The sequence below is a fragment of the Globicephala melas genome, chromosome 3, assembly GCF_963455315.2.
Source record: "Globicephala melas chromosome 3, mGloMel1.2, whole genome shotgun sequence".
NCBI lineage: Eukaryota > Metazoa > Chordata > Mammalia > Artiodactyla > Delphinidae > Globicephala > Globicephala melas.
In genome coordinates, this window is record NC_083316.1 from 5,173,112 (window position 1) to 5,197,327 (window position 24,216).

Consider the following 24,216-nt stretch of genomic DNA (forward strand, 5'->3'; position numbering starts at 1 on the left):
CACAGAGATGAGCTGCGTTAAACAAGCAGGCAAGAGAGAAATGAGCTGGGAAAACTGTAAAGCAAATGAAAAGAGGGCCCAGAAGTGGAAAAAATCTAAGGAAAATGGAAAAAAACAAAGCCAAGTGCCCACAGGAGCAGCAGGCAGACGTCGGTCCCCCGGGACGCAGACGGTGTGAGCCCAGAGGGGCGGACGGGACACGGCCGGGCAGCCTGTGCCTGGCAGTGGCTGAGGCCCCCGGGCAGCTCGGCTCCCCTCTGCCCACTATGGACAGACTGGCAGGGCCGCGTCAGGGCCAGCCCCTCCCAGCCGAGTCTGAGCAGACACGAAAGCACCGCGCGCTGAGCGCACGCGGGCCCCGGGGCTGTGAGCTGTACCTTCACTCTCTCACTGTTGTTCAGCAGCACGTTTCTCAGCTCCTTGGACACCATGTAGAGCTGCCTTCTCTTCCCCTCCACGGTTCGAGTTAACAAATTCATCTTTGGGAAGGAAGGGCCCAAAGCATAAAATTTCCTGTGAAAAAGACAGGGCTGCTTATAAGAGCTCCGTTCAGAATGTGACGAATGCCTCTTGGCGGCCTGCTCTCCCCGACAGATCCCATTTCTCAAAGCTGCTGTGGTTAAGGGTGCTGGCACTCTGCCGTGGACACCCACCTTCACCTGCTTCACCTGGGCCTCCAGGAGCTTCGCCTGAGCACAGCTAGATCTGGGACCTGCATTAACAGGTGTAACTCCTCCCCTCAACTGCTGCTCCAACACCACACCTGAGAGGACCCACCTGCTCCATGGGCATTTTAGGAGGGAATTTTACAAACACAGGCAAAGGACCAGTTATCTACAAGACGATGAATGTAAGTGACCACTCTGGTTTAAAGATACTAAGTTCAACAAACAAGGAAGAGATGAACCCAAGACTGTTATCCTGAGCACCTTGTTCTACCTGGAAATCCCACCCAGACGCACTACTCTTCATTTCCTAACCGGGAGCAAGGCGGGGAGCCCTGGCCGCAGTCCAGAGTTTTCCATCTCTCTATCTTCTATACCTTTGGGTGGCTTAGGTTCTCTGATTACTGCTCACCTTAAATTGAAGGGTTCAGTAAACACCCTCTAAACTTTCATCCAGCTCTGACATGCGTTGTTAAAAAGGGGCTAAATGAAAAACTACAGTTAAATGTGACCACATGTGCATTTCACCCTACAGTAAATTTAAAAGAAGAATTTAAAACGTTGAATTCATCCTTACTGGATAGGTGGAAATAATGGGTCGTCTTCAGGAATAAATACAAACGGATCTTCTTTAAATCCAAATAACTTCATTTTCTTAGATGGAGGAGGACTGAGAAGGGAATGGAGACGAGGTAATCTGTCATCCGAGGAATACCGCTAAATCCCAACAGCACATCCCTCCTCCCGCCCAGCCCTCATCCCAGCTCCATGCTGCCCAGGCTCTGGAGGGAAGTAGGTCTCTTCCCTCCGGGGGTCATCAGCACTGAACCGTGTCCTATACAGCAAGGACCTTCTCACCCCTGCAAAACCACCCCCGAGAGAGATCTGGGTTCCTGTTTAATCTACAAGGGCTGGGGAGACAAAGGACGTGAGGATCAAGACACAACCGTTGGGCTTCCCTGGTGTGCAGTGGTTAAGAATCCACCTGCCAATGCAGGGGACACGGGTTTGAGCCCTGGTCTGGGAAGATCCCACATGCCACGGAGCAACTAAGCCCGTGTGCCACAACTACTGAGCCTGCACTGTAGAGCCCGCGAGCCACAACTACTGAGCCCATGTGCTGCAACTACTGAAGCCCGCACGCCTAGAGCCTGTGCTCCGCAACAAGAGAAGCCACCACAATGAGAAGCCCGCGCACCACAACAAAGAGTAGCCCCCGCTCGCCACAACTAGAGAAAGCCTGCGTGCAGCAGCAAAGACCCAACGCAGCCAAAAAGAAAATAAATAAAATAAAAAGACACAACCGTTTCTTACCCACACACACCATCTTTCTTATTTTCATTATTCTCTAAATTCTCAGCTCTTTCAGTTGCTTCTGTGTCACTAATACCAGCGGCCGGTTTACTCTCCAGCTCCAAGGGGTGGGAAACGCTCCTTCCCATGGGATCTGCGGGGCCCGGCTGCACAGGCCCCCGCGGCTCTGCAGACTCACCCTGCAGCTGGAACAGGGGGTAAAAGCTTGTTTAAACTCAGACAACAACCTCCTCTGCCCTGATACAGGAAAAGAAGGAACTCAGAATGTCGCAAAATCCATCCAAATGAATACAGCATTTCATGTATAAAAGAGAGACAACAGAATTTTTTTAAAACAAGTGTCTTAAATCTATCTGCTATTATAAGCAGAATTCATGGGCACTGATTCTAGTTTTAACTTCCTGTTTCCTAGCAAAGGCCAACAACGCCAGCTTGTCTTCACTCAGAAATGCTGCCATGCATCTGCTCTGCGTGATGAGTCGCATGCTGCCCCAAACATACTATCCGGGGCCGAGAAGACAAGGACATACATAAAGGACAGTGGAAACTCTCCCAGGAGCCCTGGGTAAACCGCTGTGGAAGCTAGAAAAAAGATAGTAGAAAGATAAAGTGGACCTCTAGGGACTGAGAAACTACCTGTAGAAAAATGAACTTCTGATCTGGGATAACAGTATAATTTTGGCTTTAAGAATGTGCAAAATGTTTCACTTACATTAATTTTTTATGTATATTTTATATACGATCTTATATAAAAAAACTATTACATAACACAGTACAGCGACTACAGGTAACAACACTGTTGCATATTTCAAACTTTCTAAGAGAGCAGATCTCAAAAGTTCTCACCATGAGGAAATACATTCTGTACCTATGTATATACAAACAGAATCATTATGTCGTCCACCTGTAGTAATATAATGTTTTATGTCAATTACACCTCAACTTAATAAAATTCTTTAAAGCTACACGTCCTTTCTAACAGGTCACAAGATTGGTAAAAGTGATAATTCTCAACCCCTATGAAGTGAGTTTACAAATTAGGACACTTGAACACAGAAAAGTTCAACATGTCCCTCAGTTCACAAAGCTATTAAGTGGACAAGTTGGTAAGGTTCTAAAGCTATTAACACTAGGCAACACTGCCTCCCAGAAAATGTACTCTATTTGTTTTAAAAAAAAAAAAAGGCAAAAAAGAACAAACCCTTTGCCAAGGCTAGCAATGGTACGCATCCTTTCTATGCCCACCTGTGCCTGCTGTTCGGAGCCCGTCTCCCACGGCCCTCTGTGCAGGAGGCTTTTTCTGTGCCATTGCAATGACCCAGATCTAATCCTGCCCCCTCACAAGGATACCAACAGCACTTTGTCAGCATGGCTCTCCCCGGCTCCAATTCTGACTGTTTTTACAAGCTCCATCACTTCAACTAGACAACGGCGTCCTGAAGACTGAGAATCTGAGTTATCAATGTGGCCCCAGCAGAGTCACGCTGGGCGAGCTCACAGGGCAGGCCGCCAAAACAGGTTTTCAAAGCTAAATGAATGAGGAACTGACATACTCACAGGAGACAGAAGTAGTAGTAAGATTTAAATGAGCAAATGATACCAAGTTGTTCTAAAAGGTAAGATGCCCCATCAGAGGTGGCACACTGAAGAAAAAGCTCAAAACCACTTATGTGACAAAAATGTCAACACAGCCTCAAGTGCAAGTGAACCTGAAGTACACGTACGTGACAGGCTCTGACCAGTACCCTTGTAGTACAGCACAGTCGTGCACTCTGACCATGTCAGATGTGCCCGGTGCTATGTAAGATGCTTCTTAGAGTGAAAGTTCACACTGTTTTTAAATCTCGGAATGCAAGCATGAAAAATATTTCACTAATAACTTACTTTAATTGCATGAAAATCACATTTTATTATACTGCGATAAATAAAATGTCATTAATCTCACTTTTTCGTTCACTTTTTATAATGCGGCTGCAAGAAAATTTAAGTTACCATGTGGCTGGTGTTTATGTGTCAGGGAGTGCTGCTCCGAGCCCCGTGGCCCCATTCCTGACCGGGAGTGAGGGGCTGTGACAGCCAGGGGCTCCGCTTCTGGGAAAACCTCTCCAACCTCACAAGCGCCGTGGCGACAGCCCGCAAATGCCACGTTGCTTCAGTGTGAGGCTGTGCCCCAAGCATTCGTCTGGATTAGCCATACTCCAGAGAACAGTTTCCTTTCTGTTTCTCCAAAGGCCAAGCATTATTTGTCCTCGTTTTCCAACATGGACTGTGACTCCAGGCCATGTTCCACGGCAACGGAAGGAAGGCTGATGGACACGCTAACAAAGTTCCCCACGTTGATACACTGATAAAGGGGAAGAGAGCGCATCACACGGCAACTTTGTGTCAAGACTCAAGGCTGCCCTCTCCGAACCCCTCGGCTTCATGGCCTCCCTTACATAACCCAGCGGGCGGCTGAGGTTCGTTCAACAGGTCAGGCTCTATCTATGTCCACTTCAGCCAGGCCTGGACAGCTTGTCATTACCTCTTATGGCCAAGGCAAAGACTGGCTGGCCTGAGGTTGGCAGAGTTGTTCCAACTGAAAACTACCCACAGGAAGGCAGACACAGACACTGGCCTGCAGGGGTTCCTTCTGATCCTAAACCACAGAGCAGCCGTCTTTATGACTTTCCAATTTTTATTAAAGAACTGGATTTAAGATATAGAAGAAATGCATTTCCCAACTCCGCCTTTTCCACCTCCCTTATAAGACACGGCTGCTTTCTGGAAAACTCAAAATTTAAATTTAAGAACACCACCATCACCGCCTCACACACAAAAACGCTCCACTGACCTCGGCCAGCTTCTGCCTCAACTGCACAAAAAGACCACACGGTATGCTACATTGTTTCGGAAGATGTTTACCTTTGGGGGACGTTTATTCCATGGCATTGAAGACTTTTTCACTAATACTGCTACGAAGAACCCTCCAGTGTTTTGATGATGTGGTAATATCCTAAGACTGAAAAAAAAAAAAAACCCACACAATTTACCCTTTTTAACTGATCCTAAGTACATTCTTTTGCTGTGAATATTCACCCAACCCTCACTGACAGAATCATCAATGTGTAATGTGTAAAAAGTTAACGTAGTGGCCAAAGTATTACCTAATTAAGTTCAAGCCATTTATTTTTGTTATTTACAAATGCTCAACACCTGCAGCTCAGGCCCTGAGAACCTTACTTGCTGAAAAGTTCACACATGAGGGGTCGGCCATGGGCGCAGCCCAGACCACGCAGGACACGCTAGAGGTCCCACCTCCCCACAAGCTCACCACCGCTCTAGGTGCATCGCCTGTGACTTCTCGGGGTCCTTTGGGGGGAACATGGTAGGCCGAATTTGGGTGTGTCTGCTGTGCGGAACATCATCCCACGCTGCAAACCACTGCCCATCCTTCGTCATCACCTGCAGAACGAGAGGGTGGGATTCTAGATTACCAGCCCCACCTAATAACAGGAGAAGTCAGAGTGGGCAATTCTCATTTCTCTCCAAAGCGAGGACTGTTTGCAAAGATAAAAATGCGACAACCTTTTACTCCATGAAACAGGACAATCGTTCTATAAAGCAGCATTTTCATTTTCCATGTGGGTTTTTTTTTTCTTTTTTAAAACAAGCCTCAGATTGTTCCTCGTTTAAAACTGAAAACTGAATTGTTTCATATTGGAAACAAGGCTTGAATTCCAGCCAGTTAAAAGAAAAAAAGCAAAACTATACTTATGGGGATGAGAATAAACAAAGCTGACTTCTAACTGCAGAATAAAGACAGGAAAACTTTTCCAGTGCCAGAGAGAAATATTTGTGTAATCATACCATTTGTCATCAAACATAATTTTGAAATTGATTCTGAGCTGCATAACCAAATGTACTATTTATTCAAGTTACCCAACTGTGGGTGCTCTAAAACACCACAAGTCTAACAGGTCTATCAAGTTGAGCTGCCCTTCGGAGTCAGAGTCCTTGCAGAAAGACTACCTTCCACTGTGTGAGTCCAGGCATCCACTTTAGTCCTGGCAACTCAGAGGACACATCAGCAAGTTCCAAGGCACCTATGTATCAAACAAAAAACAAAACAAAAATTCACATTACGCCCAGTGAAAGAAACTAATTAGAAAAGATCACATATTGTATGGTCCCATTTACAGGGAATGTCCAGGGAGGGCAGATCCACACAGGCAGAGAGCAAATTAGTGGTTCCTGCGGCGGGCGGGGTGGGAACAGGGAGACTGCAAATGAGCTCTTCTCGAAAATGCAGTGAAGTCACTACAGGTCACTGAACTGCACACTTAGAACAAGTGAATGTTACGTGCATAAATGACAGCACAGTAAAGCTGCTGCAGTAAGGAGCTGCAGAGTCCACACCACGTCCGAGACAAAGTCCACAGCAACAAGAGAAGCCACCGCAGTGATAAGCCTGCGCACCACAACGAAGAGTAGCCCCCGATCGCCACAACTAGAGAAAGCCCGCGCGCAGCAACAAAGACCCAACGCAGCCAAAGATAAATAAATAAATTTATAAAAAGAAAAAAAAGAACACTGTGTCTACAGTAGCACTGCTACAAGAAGCTGTAAGTTAGGGCCATTACAGGAAACCTCTCAAATGAACTGCCATCCACAGAACACAGACAGAGCAGACGGTCTCAGGAAGAGGAAAATCCAACATAAGCTCCATGGAAGCTATGAAAAATGCAGGCAATCATGAAAACAGAGCGAAAGAATCCCCGAGGTGGAGGTCCAACAGTAAGAAACCTTTGACAAAAGCATCATACTGACCTCCACTAGTACATCCAAATATTCTGGCTTTTAAAAGCAAACACTAAATAATAGGGCAAGTGTACGAAAACTGGTTTTCTCAATCAAACACTGCCCTGGGCTCAGCAGTGACTTTCTGCCAGCATTCGGGTCAGAAGCTGCCAACGCTGGCCCAGCGCGTGTAGACTGAATGCGTATCGGCCACCCTTCCCCCAGCTGAGTCTGAGGACTTCAGGGCGGGGACCACAGCCTCCCCAGTCGAAAGCCCCAGCAACTGCAGAGTACAAGGCCCAGCCAAGGCCTACTGTCTGATGAAGCCACGTCCACGCATGACGCCTCTACAGGACGTCTACACGTGACGGAGGACAGAGATGAGACATGTACAGTGTGGTCTGGAGCAACCACGTGCAGAGATGGCTGTGAGAGCAAAACCGAGACTGGAAACCCACCTGCCTGGTTAGAAAGTAATTACAGAATAGGACACTAAGAGTTAAATTTACTATCAAATTACATCACCCACAGCTCTCCTCTTCACATGCCTTTCGAAATAAAGTACCATCAAAAATGTAGAGCTCATAACCATGCAAGAAACACTGTTCGGAAATCACATCTTTAGGTAAGTATAGCAAAACAAAATAAACACAACATAGTAAATTCAGGTCGAAAAGACCCCAAAGGTGCGAACAATCAGAGGGCTGACCACACAGCACAGAGATCACTCGGCCACTAAGAATGTAACGGAAGCCTAGACGGTCTCAGATACTGCCTCAGGAAATGCACACCTGTTTCAACATCTGCATTTCAACTTGCTTCATACATAAGTAGAAAACTCGGTAGCATTCTATTCTGGAAATGTAGTTAGTTTGAAATCTCCAATTATTTCTGTTAAGGAGAAACTGACGGAAAGGTTAACATTTCAGCAAAAACATGAAAACATTATGAAATGTTCTTACAACCTATGCTGGTCCCTCAGTATAAAACAGTGTGATAAGACCTCACACCCATTAGGATGGTTAGTATCAAAAAACAAAACAAAAAAACAACCACAACAACAACAAAAAAACCCAGAAAATAACAAGTGCTGGCGAGGCTGTGGAGAAATTGGAACCCTTGTGTGCTGTTGGTGGGAATGTAAAACGGCGCAGCTGCTGTGGAGAACAGTATGGTGGGTCCTTAAAGATAAACACAGAATAACCATCTGGTGCAGCAATTCCACTTGTGTGTACGCACATAAGAACTGAAGGCAGGGTCTAAAAGAGTTATTGGTACGGCCATGTTCAAAGCAGCGTTTATTCACAACAGCTAAAATGCAGAAGCAAAACCAAGTGTCCATCAACAGATTAATGGATAAACAAAACATGGTCTAAACATACAACGGAATATTTTCAGCCTTAAAAAGGAAGGAAATTCTGATATATTATATAACATGGGTAAACTCTGAGGACATTATCTGAAAAGAGGTAAGCCAGTCAGTCACAAAACAACAATACTGTAATGATTTCACTCAAAGGAGATATCTAGAGTGGTCAAAGTCACAGAGGCAGAAAAATAATGGGGGGGCGGGCAGAGGGGATACTGGGGAGTTGTTTAATGGGTCCAGAATTTCAGTTTAGCAAGGTGAAGAGCTCTGGAAATTGGCTACACAACAATGTGAATGTAGTTAACACTATCAAACTATATATTTTTAAATAGTTAAGATGGTACATTTTTAAGTTATGTAAGTTTTACCACAATTTTTTAAAAAATGCAACAGTGTGGTAAGGATCTGACATAACCTTTCAAACCTAGAGAAACAAAATGGGCAAACTGCAGAACTCACGAAACACAACAAACCCATTATATAAGCATGTTTTTAATCAGGGATACCTCATTTTAGGATTTATAGGCTAATCACACAAGCAAACGTAGAAAAAGCCTACAGAAAAATACACTATAGCAATAAAGGTTTTGAAAAGTACATACTCTTACTGAAAGATCATCATGCACTTACCTTCACTCTTTTCCAGTAAAGATGCTATGACTGCTTCATCTTCAATGGGGTTTAGTGAACACGTAGAATACACCATCCTGCCGCCTTCCACTAGCTGTTCAGCGCCCCGAGTTGCAATCCGCAGCTGTAAACTAAGGGCCGGAGACTAGGTTACCCCATGTGCCGAGCACATCCGCATGGCACATACATCAGAGGCACTGACTGTAGCACATATTCATTACAAATTTTATGACAGACATAATAAAATATAAAATACTCTATGTAAGATGAGCAACTCCCATATAAAGAAAAAAATAACAACAAAAATTTTAAGATTTTTAAGCGAAGTTAGATTAACCCTATATAAGATGTTCCCTGTTTATCTAAAAAGCACCTATTTATAGATGTTGTTACTATATGTTGTTACTACAATGTTGTTACTGTTGTTAACCTTTCCCAACATGCCAACAAGCAAAGCATAAAGCTGATTAACAAATGAATTCAATATATTAGCTAAATTTCACTATTAAAAAGTCTCCATACTTATACAAATATTTGCTTTTTCTTTCCATGAGCAGTTTGTATCTCTTAGTACATTATATTCCCAATTGCCTGTTTCACAAAAACAGTAGTAAGTTTTTAACAGAGAAACAAAATTTCCTGAAGTTATTTATGGTAAATATTCATTAGTACCCTCCAGATCACCCATAGTTCTACATTTGTATAATTTTAATGTTAAGTGAAAAAAAGAAAGCAAAGCTCTGTAGACAGTAAAATCAAAACAGCTATTTTAAAAATCCCTCTGCACAGAAAAACACTACAATATACCAGGCATGACAGAAATTATCTTTGAGTTATAAGAGTTTCTCTTCCCTTTCACTTCTAAGAACTTTCCAAATTTTCTTTAAAGACAACCAAAATACATTTCTGAGAGGTCAAAATGTTAAGCAAAATAATTCAACACAAAAGAACTGAAAACAGAGAGGAGAAATATTAGTAAGAAATGGTCATTTCATGGAAAACACATGTCTGAAATGTGACAGGAAACTTTTATAAAAGGCGTTCTCAATAAATGTATACCCGAAATGTATACAATCTTCAGTTTCCTACTCTTGGGAGGTTTTAAAAACAACTACTTCTGACAAATAAGCAAACTCGCATGAAGGTGGCCATTAACATTCTGAGGATTACAGTCAGTCAGCTGAAGCTCTGGATGCCCAGGTAATTCAACCAGAAACCTTCACTAATCTCTTAGTCACACAGGGCTACCAATTACACAGTTTATTTACCCATGCAGCTGCAAGCTGTTTAAGGTGCTCCACTTTTTCCAGACGTCAATGTTTTTCCTCATAGTGCCATCTCCACTGCAAAGAAAGATATTTAAAAACTTAAAACTCTGTACCAGTTAGATGATCACAGCTTAACAAATATGTCATATTCGAGTTAAATTACAAAACAGGTATCATTATTATTACTATAAACACCAATTAGAAAACAATCTAAATTCTCACAAGCTACAATAAACTTTCTATTTTTGTTTTGGGGACACTCTAGTACAGTAAACCAATTGCACTTCCATTTCAATGCAATAAGGAAATAAAGATTTGAAAAGAACACCTCTCTCAACAAAGAGACAGTAATTTGTTTTCATTTGAGAAAAAATACTATAGCAAAACTAATCTTCAGGGCTTCCCTGGTGGTGCAGTGGTTGAGAGTCCGCCTGCCGATGCAGGGCACACGGGTTCGTGCCCCGGTCCGGGAAGATCCCACATGCCGCGGAGCGGCTGGGCCCGTGAGCCATGGCCACTGAGCCTGCGCATCCGGAGCCTGTGCTCCGCAACGGGAGAGGCCACAACAGTGAGAGCCCCGCGTACCGCAAAACAAAACAAAACAAAAAACTAATCTTCAGACCTAGGACACAGAACCTTTTGATCCTGCTACTTAGAAAAGAAACTTGGCTAATCAACAGTAACATTTTAATCAGAATTACAAGAATAATGATAAACTTATAAAGGATTTCCACAGCAAATTCAATTAAGCCAATTTAATTTCTTTACCAAAATTTTTCTATATATCACACTTAAACATTTTTTAATTTCTGCTTTTACTTAATGGAAATCATTTACATGTAAATTCCATAATACAGAGTTGATCAATTAATCTTTCTGTCCATGTCGAATTTTATCTACTCAGAATTTGAGTAATTCCTGTGTCTGCTGGCTTTCTCTGTAAAATTTAATTTTCCTTGATGGTCTAGTCACATGTCCTTGAGGTGAAGGGTCTGCAGGATGGAAATGTCCTATACGATATAACTGCTTTCAAATGACATCCCTTGCATGTATGGTGGTGGCTTAAATTCTAATTCCCTCAGCTTACAACTCAGAGCTCATGAGGTCACGTCTTTCTCACAGTATGATATTTGTGATCGCAAAAACACAGGGGTGGGAAAAATCAGTTTTTCTGATCCAAAGGAAAACTAAAAAGCTGCAATCTAGAAAGAAAGGAACGTAGCTCATGACCTATTTCAATTCTGTGAAGGAGAATTCTTTCGGAATTTGACAGGCAGTCACACTCAGTGCTAATGAGTTCTGCCACCAGCAGTAATCTGCCCCTTGTTTAAATAAGACAGGATTTAATTCCGATGTGTCATATCTAAACACTGTGTTTAGTGCTAACAAAGTTCTGTGGCAGCGTCTGTACTAAACTTTGTCTCAACAAAGTTTGTACTTTGTCTCAACAAAGTCGTGTGTTCAGAAGGTATTAAACATGTGTGACACCACTGCCTGTGTCACTGCCTCCAGGAAATTAACAGACGTTTTAAGTTTGATTCTCTTCTTTTTAGAAAAACTAAGTTATTCAGTTATGCCATGAAATTCTTTTATAGGTAAACTCTAAAACTCTATAATTTATTTGTAAAACTTGAAGGCACGTGTACAAATACACTTGAGTTTCCCAAAGGTTGGAACCCCTGAGTTTCACTGTGCTACATAAGATTCACCACAGAAGCCCAATGTGATCACGTATTATCCTATGACAAGTATCCTACATACTCACCGGAAATAAGCACAAGCAAATCGCTCGCGGCACTAACATCCTGAAATGCCTGTTAACGAGGCTTTATGACGACACTGCTTGCCTCTCAGGTATCTTCTTCGTGTCCCTTTTCAAGACGATCAAAACCACCCCCTTTCTGATCTCTTCGTTCTGTTTTATCACTAAAATTGAGTTTCTGGCTTCTGATTTACGCTCAGTGTCTCTCTCTTCAAACCAGTTGCCACAAGATTGACACCTGCAATTGCATGCACACCGTGTGCAGATTCACTTTAGACTATATCTGATTTGATTTTGAGTGGACTCTGGGCTTTCCGGACTCTTAATCATACCTGCAAGGGACGTCACATAAGATGCGGTCATAGAAGAGAATCTCCTTCTTCCCGTTCACATCCATCTGGAGCCGAGGGATGCAGGAAGCATCGTGGTTGACCACCATGATGCAGGGACTGCTCAGCCGCTTGGCCTGATGCACAAGCAGGTAACAGCGCTTGTTGTCCACGTCATTCGCGATGACAAACCCCTCTGGGAACATAAAACTGCGTCAGGTGAAAGGTGGCGTAAGTGGAGCAATTTCCTGAAATGTGTAACCTCTAGGTTGGCAGGTGAGACGGACAACTGAGCAAACGTAAGACCGAGCTTCAGATTTGCTAGAACTAGGGAAGTGGTCCAGAAAAAGGAACCAGCTGGCTCGGCATGGATTTCACAGTCAATTAAAATGTCAAAACTTCAAAATTCGTCTGTTCAACAATTATTCACTTTGTACCAATTACTGTGCCAAAAGTAACATTTCCATTATTAACGATTAACTAAAAAGGAGGGTGAGGGAAGAAAGATGTAGAAAACAACGAAATCCCCCAACAAGTGTTTAAAATAGTGCACATGTGCCGGGCCTCCATTCTGGACCCTGCGAATCTGCTTCCTGGGGAGGGGCCGAGGCTCCTCAGGGTCAAGTCAACCCGCTCCCTGGGAGGCTCTGACCTTTGCAATCTTACATAATGTCCTCCAAGTTCAAGACAGATGTCCCATTTCGTATGTGATGTCTGGTAATGTCACAGAACTCACCTATTAAATGGCGGTGGGATTTGAACCTGGGGAGTCTGACAGCAGCTCTGGACAACTACATTCTCCTGCCTCTCACATAGGTAGTAAAGAGTCAAAAGGAAACAAAAACCCCAATGTGAGACTGTTACTACTGAAAACTCAAAGGGCAATCTACCTACTATGGCTTTAAAAAGAACCACCACTTGCTTTTATAGAAAATACACGTAGGGGGCTTCCCTGGTGGCGCAGTGGTTGGGAGTCCACCTGATGCAGGGGACGCGGGTTCGTGCCCTGGTCCGGGAGGATCCCACGTGCCGCGGAGCGGCTGGGCCCGTGAGCCATGGCCGCTGAGCCTGCGCATCCGGAGCCTGTGCTCCACAACGGGAGAGGCCACAGCAGTGACAGGCCCGCGTGCCGCAAAAAAAAAAAAAGAAAAGAGAAAGAAAATACACGTAATTCTAAAGTAAAGGCCCTACCCACAATGCACGTGTGGGTCTGAGGACAAGTGACAGGTGTGCACAGCGTCCAGCTCTACTTCCAGAGACACAAAACCCATCTGCCTGATGCCTCCTGTGTTATGCTCTTTTCCTTGTCTACAACCCACCAAAGTAGCACCCCTACCCTTCAAAAACCAGCCCAGTGCATACCTGGGAAAGGCACGCTCATGTCGGCATGCAGCATTTCGATTAGCTGTGTGGTCTTTGATCCAGGTGCTGCGCACATATCTAAAATCTACTGAAAAGCAAGAAAATGTCTGATGTTCTTCTTTTAATAAATCAATCATCCTACATTTAATTTAGAACGACTTAAAACTAGTTTCTCATTTCTATTTCACAACCCAAATACATTTATTTATAGAATGAATCTATAGCATATTATACTGAACTTCCAGGGGCCTAATATTATATGATGTCCCCAAACCACAGAAGGATAAAGATACTTACCCCACAGGGGATAGGAACAAAATGGCACTAGACACCAGTGAAAGCAATACATTTAGGGATGATGAGTAAAGATGCTAAGTGCGAGAAGCAGTATAACAAAATGCTAAAAGGCAGAGCTAGCTGGGTTCAAGTCTCAGCTCAGTCACTGGTGACTAGTTGGTGACTTCAGGCTCCACTTTCCTTTGCCTCCTTCCCCTCATCTGGAAAAAGGGGGACAGTGATAGCATCTACCCTCACAGGGGTATGCGGATAATAAAGTGAATCAATTCACAAAAAGAACATAGAACAATCCTCAGCATTCAACAAGTCCTCAATACATGTTCACTATGATTTTCAACCGATTTAGTCAATCAAGAACACTGAAGATTATCTGAGTAGTAAGTAAAGAAACTGAGTTGTAAAAATTGCAAAAAGAACCTAAAATAAATGTCATTCTCCACTTTACCCAAAGTGAAAAGGAAAACAGAAATGATTAACTATATAAAGAAAAAAAGGTCTCAACAGAACAGAGAGACACAAACACTGAGGGTGGTCTACCCACCAGAATTTTCTATTCAATGCACGATACCTTATGGTGAGGGTGAGCATTAAGCAACAGTGGTGGAATCATGCTAACGGCTTCTTGACGACTGATGTTTCCCTTAGAAAATAAAATTTTTTAAAAATCAGCAATGGCATTAAGAAAGGCAGAAAAAAATTAATACTGGGTGTTATTTCCAATGCAACAGGAAAATACCATATAATTATACCAGAACACAAAAGTTAGTACTATTACATAGACAGTAAGTAAGACAGATTTTTATACTAGTGGATAAATGGTTGCTACCAAAAGACTAAGTAAGGATGACCATAAATATCAAAACAACATTAGAATATTAGAAATTCAAGTATAACACGAGCACAGGACAGGACAGAAAGTCCCCGTTAGACGTTTCATAGCTGAAACTGTAAGTTCTATCTCTTAGTTCTCCTGTTTCCAGAACAGCCCACGCCTGCTCTGTATTCCTGAGAACTGTCCCCATCAACCACTGCCCCCATGTTTCCTGTGGAAGAGAGAGAATAATTAAAACTCCTCACTAAACCAACCATCCTCTAGATCTTCACTCGTGGGTCAGGACATCTGTTAAAATGTACAGCTGTTCAGATTCAGACAAAGTTCCTTAGTGAAATCCAGCACTTGTGCCAATCACAACTCTATTGTAACAGCTTAGGACTAAACACTTAACAAAAAGCCAAAAGAGCATCAGCTACCAGGAGGCTTCTGCTTCTTTACAACCTGGAGCCCCTGTCCTGGAAAGGCCACCCAAGCAGCCATCACTCATCTTACACCTGCGCACCTGACTGTCAGAACCTAAACACAGGCCTCCACTCACACCTGTTCCTTTCACCTCATGGGTTTCCGGCCAGCACTGCATCTGTGAGGACTGAACCATGACTGCCTCGCCAGGGGCACGGATCCCAAGTTCTGGGTTACACCTGTGATTCTGAAGAGCCTGCCTTCTGTTTTCACCCGAGTTGTCACTCAGAGCATTCATGTAGGACGAGGATGTCAGGCCCGTGGCTAGACACCCCAGCAGGTGGTCCCTGGATTCATGGACACTCTACAGTCAACTTTGAACAACCCAGGGAGTATTGCACCCTGCTGACTCCTGATCAAAAATCTGGACTGGTTCCCTACCATACACGCCGCCAACACTAAACTCCAGTGTCCTCTACCTTTCAAAGCTGCCAAAACCCAGCTCTTCACGACCTACCGGACTGTGTATCCCTCCATTCCCCACAAACCCTCTGCTCTGTTGAAGTTTAAACCTAAATTGCTCTCTAACGCATCCAAGTAGATTAAGAGCTGAGCCAGAGAACCCCTTCTTGTATGAGCCCGAGCACAGAACTGGGCCCGTGGTGGTGCTCAGCTCTATTTACTCCTTACCAGGGTAGGGATGGGGGTGGGAAACAAGGCAAGCGGAGCCCAGGTTACCGGGTTACCAAGCTGGACACAGAGCCACAAGAGGGAACAGCTCTACCCTGGACTGAGTAGCTACTAGAACGGAGCGAGGTGAAAGGTTTCTAAATTGGTTATGGCTTCAAGGCAAGAAACATGGGAAGCACGATAATCCTGTCAGCTGGACACAGACGCTCCGAGTGAAGAAGAAATAAAAACCATCTGGTGACACAGAGGTTTCCTTGGCTAGAAAAAGGAGATTAGAAAATAAGAAGGGGCAGCTTCTGATTTTAAACGTGAGACTATTAAGAATGCCCAAAAAACTGAAAGTAAACTGCAAAGCTCACAACATCCAAATTTTATGGGCATTCACTCAATCATGCATTACACGCGGGAACAGCTATTTTGTCGGGGAAGATGTGAGGCTAAAGGTTAGAAGTTCAAGTGACTGAACCGCCATCAGGGAACCTGGGGAGGCGGAGGGGCTGACAGGGCGAAGGCGAGGTCGTTCTACGAGAACCAAAGTTGTCGCATTTAGGTCTTGTTTGTCTGCCTGGCAAAGGCGGGGTAAAACACTTTAATAAAATACACATGGCCGCGAGAGCATATCGCTTTCTCCGTGGGAAAGGCGCGTGGCACGCGCACCTCGGAAGGACATGAGAGCGGACAGGGCAGCTGCTCCTGAGCGAGGCCCATGGAGCAGGGCGCTGTGCCCCGCCCCCGGCTGCGGCCACCCCAACCCGGAGCGGCCAGAAACAAGGAGCCACGCCGGCATGTGTGACGGTGCCCGCCGGACGTTTCACGATCAGAGGCGCCAAACGAGACAGCAGCCACGTAACTTAGCAGAAATTCAGGGGGCGCGCACACACTTCAGCGGGTTTTTCTGCCTGCCTCATCCACCTCGGCACTCCCAGAGGCACGTATGGTTAAAATAAAACTACCGGACTGATACTAAGGCCCAGTTAAAGTTTCAAGGAAACCAACAAACGTAGAGGCATCTACTCACAGATTCAGTTTCGCTAACCAGAAACTGGTGAAACTTTTCCAATTGTGGAGACTTTCTCAAGATTTTTCGACTTAAGTTTGTGTGCCAGGCAAGTTCTTCAGGATACCTGACCGAAAAGAAAGCAAAACATTTATGGGTTATGTTAAAGCGGCCTCTTCACAATTTCTTGCTTATACAGGTCATAAGCCAAACAAGACACCCGACTGTGTTCCGGCCGCTCAGTCCCGTCCTCGCGTGACGGCCAGCAGCACCGTGAGAGCTCTGGGACACACGGGTGCACTCTCACTGCGCCCCGTGGCCCCGGCACAGGCGGCCTGGGCGCTCTGAGAGACACACGCACATGACACCACTGAGAAGTTATGGTGATGCATGTCCACGATCTGATGAAACGGGAGCCTCCCACCCCGCTGCTCTCCACTGTGGTGAGCTAACGTGACGGCACGGAGGCCAACAGAGGACATAAGGTGACGAATTACTTAAAATGCAGATCACACAGAATCAAAGTGATGCCGTAGGGCAGGTATTAGAATGTTTGCCAGACGTTTGATTACAATCCTTTTTACTATATTTTTCACTATTTCCAAAACAAATCAGTCCAATAATGTACTGAAATGTTTTACATACCGAAATCCTTGGAAATCACCAATGCATTAATTTGAGCTCCTAGGCTGCTACTTATACAGACCTAAGAATGAAGCTTCTCCTGCCATTTCTGGGAATACATTTGAACTGTCTATAAATCACACCACCACTGATTAGGAAGTGTGTGCTTTTTCATCGCAGCTTGCACCTGCCCACCCACTGAGCTCCAACTGCACAGGTCAGTACACGGATAGGACACATGGGGCCACGCTCAGCATAACGTGGCACTCGGTGACAAATCATACCAAACTCATTGTTAACTCTGAGGTACAATAATGAGCTCAACTTAACAATGCAGGGTCACAATGTTTCCATGTGTCAAACTGCAGCTAAGGCGACAGCCAAGAAAATGAAGCTGGAACATCTGAAAAACAACACATCTGACTGCTTTGAGACTCTGATTATTTGACAGACACAAACTCAGGCTTAAGATCTGAAGACACTGCTCAACTGTCATGTTATCATGAGATACATGTGAAAAATACTTTCCACCAAACAATGAAGATTAAACTGGCTAAATCTGTTCACGGCCACCCTCCAAATGTCCCGGTGCTTTGTTTCTATCTCTTATGCCTGCTTCTCTCTTCAATATTTAACCTGTTTCAAAAATACAGAAGCAAAATGCAATCATACTTATCAGACAATTTCAAAAAGTTTAGCTTTAAATACTCCCTTTGGCCTCACTAGAGGTGAATGGCAGGGATTCACTCAGGTTGGCTCCAGCTGTAGAACTGAAGAAAACCTGCTGACCCACTGCTACCTTTGCTGATATCCAAACGTCTACTGGCAACCCCAAATTGTCCGTGACTAATGACAGCACACATGCCAGTTACTACTTTACCAAGCCACCGAACACCACGAATTTGAATGCTGCCTGCCACTATTCATTGTACATTGCTGAAGTTTCATTTTCAAATAGAGACAGCAGTCTCTAGATATAATTTGAGGGAATATTTCCTTATGTGCCTTACAGGTTGAATTTCTAGTAGTTAAAATGTAAATTTACTATTATAAGAATAAAATTCGATTGTAAGTTATTGTACGTTATTATGATTGTGAAAGCTCTTACTCATATGGGAAAAATATTTAAGAACTTTTAGACAGTTAAACACAGACAATTAAAATGAAAAAGTATGTTTCTTATATAGCTTTAGGAACAACTCTTTTGAGCTAACAGATGTTTATGAAAATCTTCACAGATTTCAACATCAAACAATCTTAAAAAACTGTATTTAATTTATAGTTATGTAATTCAAATTTAGCTCCTGAGTTTCTAAAGTCCTATTTTGCAAACTTGTCGTATCTTTTAAGGATAAATTAAAAGCACCACTGTCCCCTTTGTCCCTAAAAAATTCTTAAGAGAAACAGTCTCTAAATATATACAACACCTACGATAAATCATCTTCAACCCAGACATTTAAAAAGAACACAAACAGCATGACAATAAGGTGTGTTCTCAACAACTGATTGTCAAAACAAGGTCTCTTAAAAATTGCTTTAGGATAATTCCTTACAGTTCCTAGTCTATGAAAAGTAAGGATAAAAATGAAATCTGCCCAAGCTATAAGTCCTATACATGATAAGTCCTATACCTTCTAGAAAACCTGGTTCCCAAAAACATTTCTCCTATATTATATCCCACGATGTAGCAAAAGGTTAGAAGAATACATGACCTATTTCTGCATTTTGAACAATATAGAAAACCACCAGAAGTAGTTTAAGCTTCTGCTTTACTTGCTTACTGATTTATGGGTTTCCCACACTTGACAAGTGAATTTGATTGATTAAATGTTTATACAATAAAACTATCACACAACTTCACCGATAATGGAAGAAGGTTGACTATCAGGAACCCAAATCTTACAACATGCTGCTCACACCCTTCAGCCATGTTCAGAAAATTAAAGCAAACAGTAACGTGTAGAGAATGCCTGGCTGTTACTGGAGTGACTCGCTTGTGTTCTTCACCCACAGAACACCTGCAGAGCCTTTCCAACAAGTCTGGGAACTGACTGGTCCTGTACCCATACCCCAAATTCAAAAATCGAGAGCGAAAAATAGCCGTTAAATGTTCAATGAGCTGATTAAACAAAAGTATGACCACAGTTTGCAGAAAACAATAAAAATAGCGAGACTAGGGCTTCCCTGGTGGCGCGGTGGTTGAGAGTCCACCTGCCGATGCGGGGGACGCGGGTTCGTGCTCCGGTCCGGGAAGATCCCACGTGCCGCGGAGCGGCTGGGCCCGTGAGCCATGGCCGCTGAGCCTGCGCGTCCGGAGCCTGTGCTCCGCAACGGGAGAGACCACAGCAATTAGAAGCCCACGTACCGCAAAAGAAAGAAATAAATAAAAAATAATAGCGAGACTAATTCCCGTATTTGTTGGAGCTGTGGAGGAAAATCCCACGAGAACAGGCCCAGAGAAAAGGCGCCTCTTTCCCACAGGAGCACGTGCTGAATTTTCACCTCCTCTTACTGCCCAGACCCAGAGGACACTCAGAGACCTTCGCATCCGAAAAGCTGCACCTCTGAACATAAGGCTGAAGGAATAAAAATGTTTTCAGGTGATTGTGAGAGGCAGCAAATGCAGGCAAGATTATTAGAAATAGAAACGTGCACAAAGACAACCTTAAACCTGCTTCTGAAAACATCAGATGACCCCTGCTTAAGCGCCAGGACATCAATCACATCTCCAAACCTCGGCACGGAAGAGTTAAGTCTACAACCCAAGTCCTCTGAGAGGAAGAGCAGCTCACCACGTGAAGGCTACCTCACTCGGCAACACTGTAGGTACAGCAATTGGAAATACATCTTCCTTGTCCACTGGCCTCAGGACCGCGGACATGCAGTGAGTGACCACCAACAGCCACCGAGCACCTGAGTCCTTTTCCTGTCCTCTAACAGTCAAGCTTTTAAACTCTGACTAAAATCGTTTTAACGAAAAAAAACACCATGAAATGTTCTGGCTTAATACTGAAGGTTTAGTCCTGTGTCCCAGAAATGCATTCTATAATGCTGACATTTGGTTTTGATCTGATTTTAGCATCTGGCCATTCAGCATTCATTCTAAAGGTGGATGATGTGCACATCTGTGATACAGACACTGAAAATCCAAACGGCCAACAAAAGAATGAAAAGGAAGCAAATCCACAGCCCATGATTAATGAGAACTTGACCTTGGTCTGTGATCACTAAAGGGTATCACAAGGGTAAAAATGAAAGGTAACATCAAATACATGAGGAGTCAAAGCTTCAGAAGTTGCCAGGAAATGCTGATTAAATTCAGCTTTTTATAGCAATCATTTAAAATGTGTTGTTGTTTTGTGAGAACTCTCAATACCGCAAAGTTGATCATCGGAAATGTGGAGCTACAGCAATTTAACGACTTTTCTGTTTATAAATTAGTCCAGGGCTCGGCATTGCTATGGTTTGTGCTCGAGTACTCCAGACATTTTACGAGACAGAAGGGTCTGCCTTCACACATCTGAGCCCTGAACTGGACCCTGAGAAACAAGTAAGCCACAGGACACCTACGGGACAGTAAGATTAAAGGGCAGTGAGCAGAGAGGGCAGGAGTGTGCTTGGGAGACACTGGAGACAGCCGACACACAGGACGGCTGAAGCAGCCTTGCTGAGCCTTTGCCAGGTGAAGGGCTATGTTGTGATTTCTAGTCATGTGATTCCTACTATCTCTTTTGTTTAAAATAAATTTATTTATTTTATTTTTGGCTGCGTTGGGTCTTCATTGCTGCGTGTGGGCTTTCTCTAGTTGTGGCGAGCGGGGCTATTCTTCGATGCGGTGTGCAGGCTTCTCACTGCGGTGGCTTCTCGTTGCGGAGCATGGGCTCTAGGTGCACGGGCTTCAGCAGTTGTGGCACGCAGGCTCAGTAGCTGTGGCTCGCGGGCTCTAGAGTGCAGGCTTAGTAGTTGTGGCGCACGGGCTTAGTTGCTCCACGGCATGTGGGATCTTCCCGGACCAGGGCTCGAACCCGTGTCCCCTGCATTGGCAGGCGGATTCTTAACCACTGCGCCACCAGGGAAGCCCCGATTCCTACTCTCTTGTATGACTTTTGGCAGCGTTGAGTAGTCCGAAATGGAGTCACAGTGACCAGTGTGAATCTCTGTGGTGACTGTTCGGAAACGTCTGGTGTTTGGTAACGTCCTCAGAAAGACGGCATGGGAACAGAAGGGTGACAGATAGAGAAGAGAACCCCAGGTGCATAACTCTTTGAAACACTGAGACAGTGGCTGGAAGGCTCATCATCCCAGGACCTTATGCTCCAAGGCCGAGGAGCTGCTTCAGACAGAGACGCTGCTGGAGGCACTGTCAGATCAGATGGGGACTTCCCGCCTGCTCACATCCCAGGAAAGGGGACCAACATTCATGCTGAGACGCCCCCTTCATCACCCCCTTCCTTCCCTCAGGTGCATGATTACCTTCTCTTATGTCCTGTGGTGTGTACAATAAACCGAGCGATTCACAAACTGAACATCGGCTACCCTCCATGTTACCTCCCGTGCCACGATTCTTACCTGGCCTAACGGCTGGGCCCTGCAACAAAACATTAAGTTTGCAACGCTTCTGACATGAAGACAAGGGGTGTAAATGGAAATGGTGGAAATGGTAATGTCAAGGAAGGTAAGAGGCTGGACTGACTTGGAAAAATTAACTGAGATCAAGACTTCAACACACTACGGCTGCAAATCACATAGGAAAACTTGCACACCAGCGTGAACTAATAGCGATAAAAAAAAGCACTGGGAAGAACAGGAGAATGCCCGGAAAGTATATTCAGGTTCTTTCAGGCCAACAGCAAACGCACTACCAAGAAATACATTCAAGTGAGAAAGATTAAAACTCCAGAGAAATATCCAGCAGGATGAAGCCTCGTTATACCTACCAACTCAGAGGCTGTGGAACTTCAACTTTCTGCCCGTCCACCTCCAGGTCCTCCAGTTCCTTGAAATACTTGTTCTTTAAGCAATGGAGAATCTCTTTTGCGTGGCTATTAAAAAGTAAGCAAGTTTCAAATCCATCTGGAAAGCTAATTTAATAAATTTTATCTCTCTGTAAATTCAAGATTATGTTTTAAAACTAAAACCATCGTTGTGTGGAGAGAACACATTCTTTAATTACTGCCTTTTTACTCTATTCTTTCAAAGCTTAACAATCCTCATTGTCTGACCACTAAAAGGTGATAAACTAAATACAATACTACTGCGTTCCTTCCCTCCTAAATATTCCTCGAGTTCCAATTTCACTTGCAGGTCATCTTCAAAAGGTATAACTGAAACCATACCCTGTAACTTACACACTCAAGGCCCATAGGCAAAACACAGTGATTAACTGAGACCTCTAAGCTTGTTTTGCAAAAGACCAGGGATGTGCAGACATGGAAACAACATGCTAAAGGCCCCTTCGCGTGGCACAGGCGCGTTTAGGGACTAAAATAACGCACGGTAAACTTTAGACATCACAGGCTGAAAATCCACCACATGTAACAGACAGAACGCCTCACCCCGAATTTGCACATGGGACCCATAAACAGGCATGAAGGACAGAGAACCTGTAGGGAACTCTTGAAACTCACCCCAACTTTCCACCCATCATTTCCGAGCCCCCTCCTCCTCTTACTGGCCACCTCCAAGATAAATACCCCAGTCAACAGCTGACGGGGAGAGCTGAGCTCTGCCTCCTGTCTCCTTGCTTGGTGGCCCTGCAATAAAGCCTTTTCACTTTCTGCAAAAGCCCCTTGCCTCGGTATTTGGTCTTTGTGCAGCGGGCAATGGGCGCGCACTTGCTCACCTACAAGACTACAAAAAAACATTTTTTTTAAGGAAAGAGAACACTGTACGTTTCACTTAAACTCGGTAATGTCACAAATTCTCATGTGTTCCAAAGGGTGGGCATCCTCAACTCACGAATTCCCAGGAGTCAACCCTTCCTCAGGCTGCATTTTCCTTTCTCATTCTGGCCTCCCAACTTGCAATCCCTCCTTTCCCTACGCCGTAGGACACTTAAGCTCCCTCCCCTCAAGGCCTCCAGGATCTCGAATCCGCACCGCTGACATGCGCTTCTTAGAGGAAAAAATAACACCCGCGTTTTAAACCTTGGGCGTTCTAACCCCAACTTTCCAGGAAATACGAAAAGCATGAGCCCCTACCTTTTGTAACCCGTAATTCTTAAAGTGGCCGGGAGAGGCTCCCTGAGCGCTTCCATGAACTGGTCCCACTCGCCTTCGGGCACGATCTTGAGCTCCTGATAGTAGTGCTCGAACAGCTTGTTCTCCTTGACGATCTCGGGGTAACCGCCTTCCCAGCCCTGAGGAATAAGAGGGACGTGTGCCCAGGGCCGGGGAGCCTCCCCTTCGCCGCCCCACAGGCCTGGGGATCGGGGAGGTCCCCGCGGGTCCCCGGCTCCTACCGCCCCACTGCGCTTCCCGCCGTCCTCGGCGCCGTCCTCCGCGCTCCCGGGTCGCTGCTGCTGCTGGAGCCGCCGGCTCCGCGACCGCCGCCCCATGGCCCACGCGGCAGCGCACGCCGCCCGCACACAGCGAGCCGCCACCCTCGGCCGCGAGCACTTCCGGGCTGCAGCTCGAGGACCCCGTGGGTCAGCGCCTGCGCCTCTCCCGGACCTGCAGGACCCTTCAGGAAACAAGCCAGAGCGCCGCGACCCGTGCTCCCGGAAAACGACGAGCAGGAGGAGCCGGGGACAGTCCTGAGTGGGAAAGTGGCTCCAGAGAGCAGGCCGATAGACGCCTACTGGCCGAGGACCTGGGTTTCCGCGCGGGCTCAGGCGGCGATGCGGACAGCCCGAGGTCACGCATGCGCACCAAGGCGACGGGGGGGCGGAGCGG

The 24,216-nt window shown here is 45.0% G+C and overlaps 1 protein-coding gene across 1 annotated transcript in view; it reads right to left on the minus strand.

Annotated features, from left to right (window-relative positions):
- The window catches only part of NSUN2 (NOP2/Sun RNA methyltransferase 2), a 29,168-nt gene extending 5,122 nt beyond the window's left edge, over window positions 1–24,046 (minus strand). The window contains exons 1-15 of the mRNA XM_030856547.3: window positions 23,784–24,046; window positions 23,524–23,681; window positions 22,261–22,365; window positions 16,721–16,826; window positions 14,344–14,415; window positions 13,479–13,563; window positions 12,120–12,312; window positions 10,026–10,100; window positions 8,758–8,888; window positions 5,991–6,064; window positions 5,293–5,423; window positions 4,884–4,980; window positions 1,980–2,164; window positions 1,243–1,335; window positions 378–513 (exon numbers count right to left, since the gene is read on the minus strand). Of these exons, the coding sequence (XP_030712407.1) occupies window positions 378–513; window positions 1,243–1,335; window positions 1,980–2,164; window positions 4,884–4,980; window positions 5,293–5,423; window positions 5,991–6,064; window positions 8,758–8,888; window positions 10,026–10,100; window positions 12,120–12,312; window positions 13,479–13,563; window positions 14,344–14,415; window positions 16,721–16,826; window positions 22,261–22,365; window positions 23,524–23,681; window positions 23,784–23,879 (1,737 nt within the window). The 5' untranslated portion in view covers window positions 23,880–24,046. The remainder of the gene's footprint in view (window positions 1–377; window positions 514–1,242; window positions 1,336–1,979; window positions 2,165–4,883; window positions 4,981–5,292; window positions 5,424–5,990; window positions 6,065–8,757; window positions 8,889–10,025; window positions 10,101–12,119; window positions 12,313–13,478; window positions 13,564–14,343; window positions 14,416–16,720; window positions 16,827–22,260; window positions 22,366–23,523; window positions 23,682–23,783) is intronic.
- Between the last annotated feature and the right edge of the window lie 170 nt (window positions 24,047–24,216).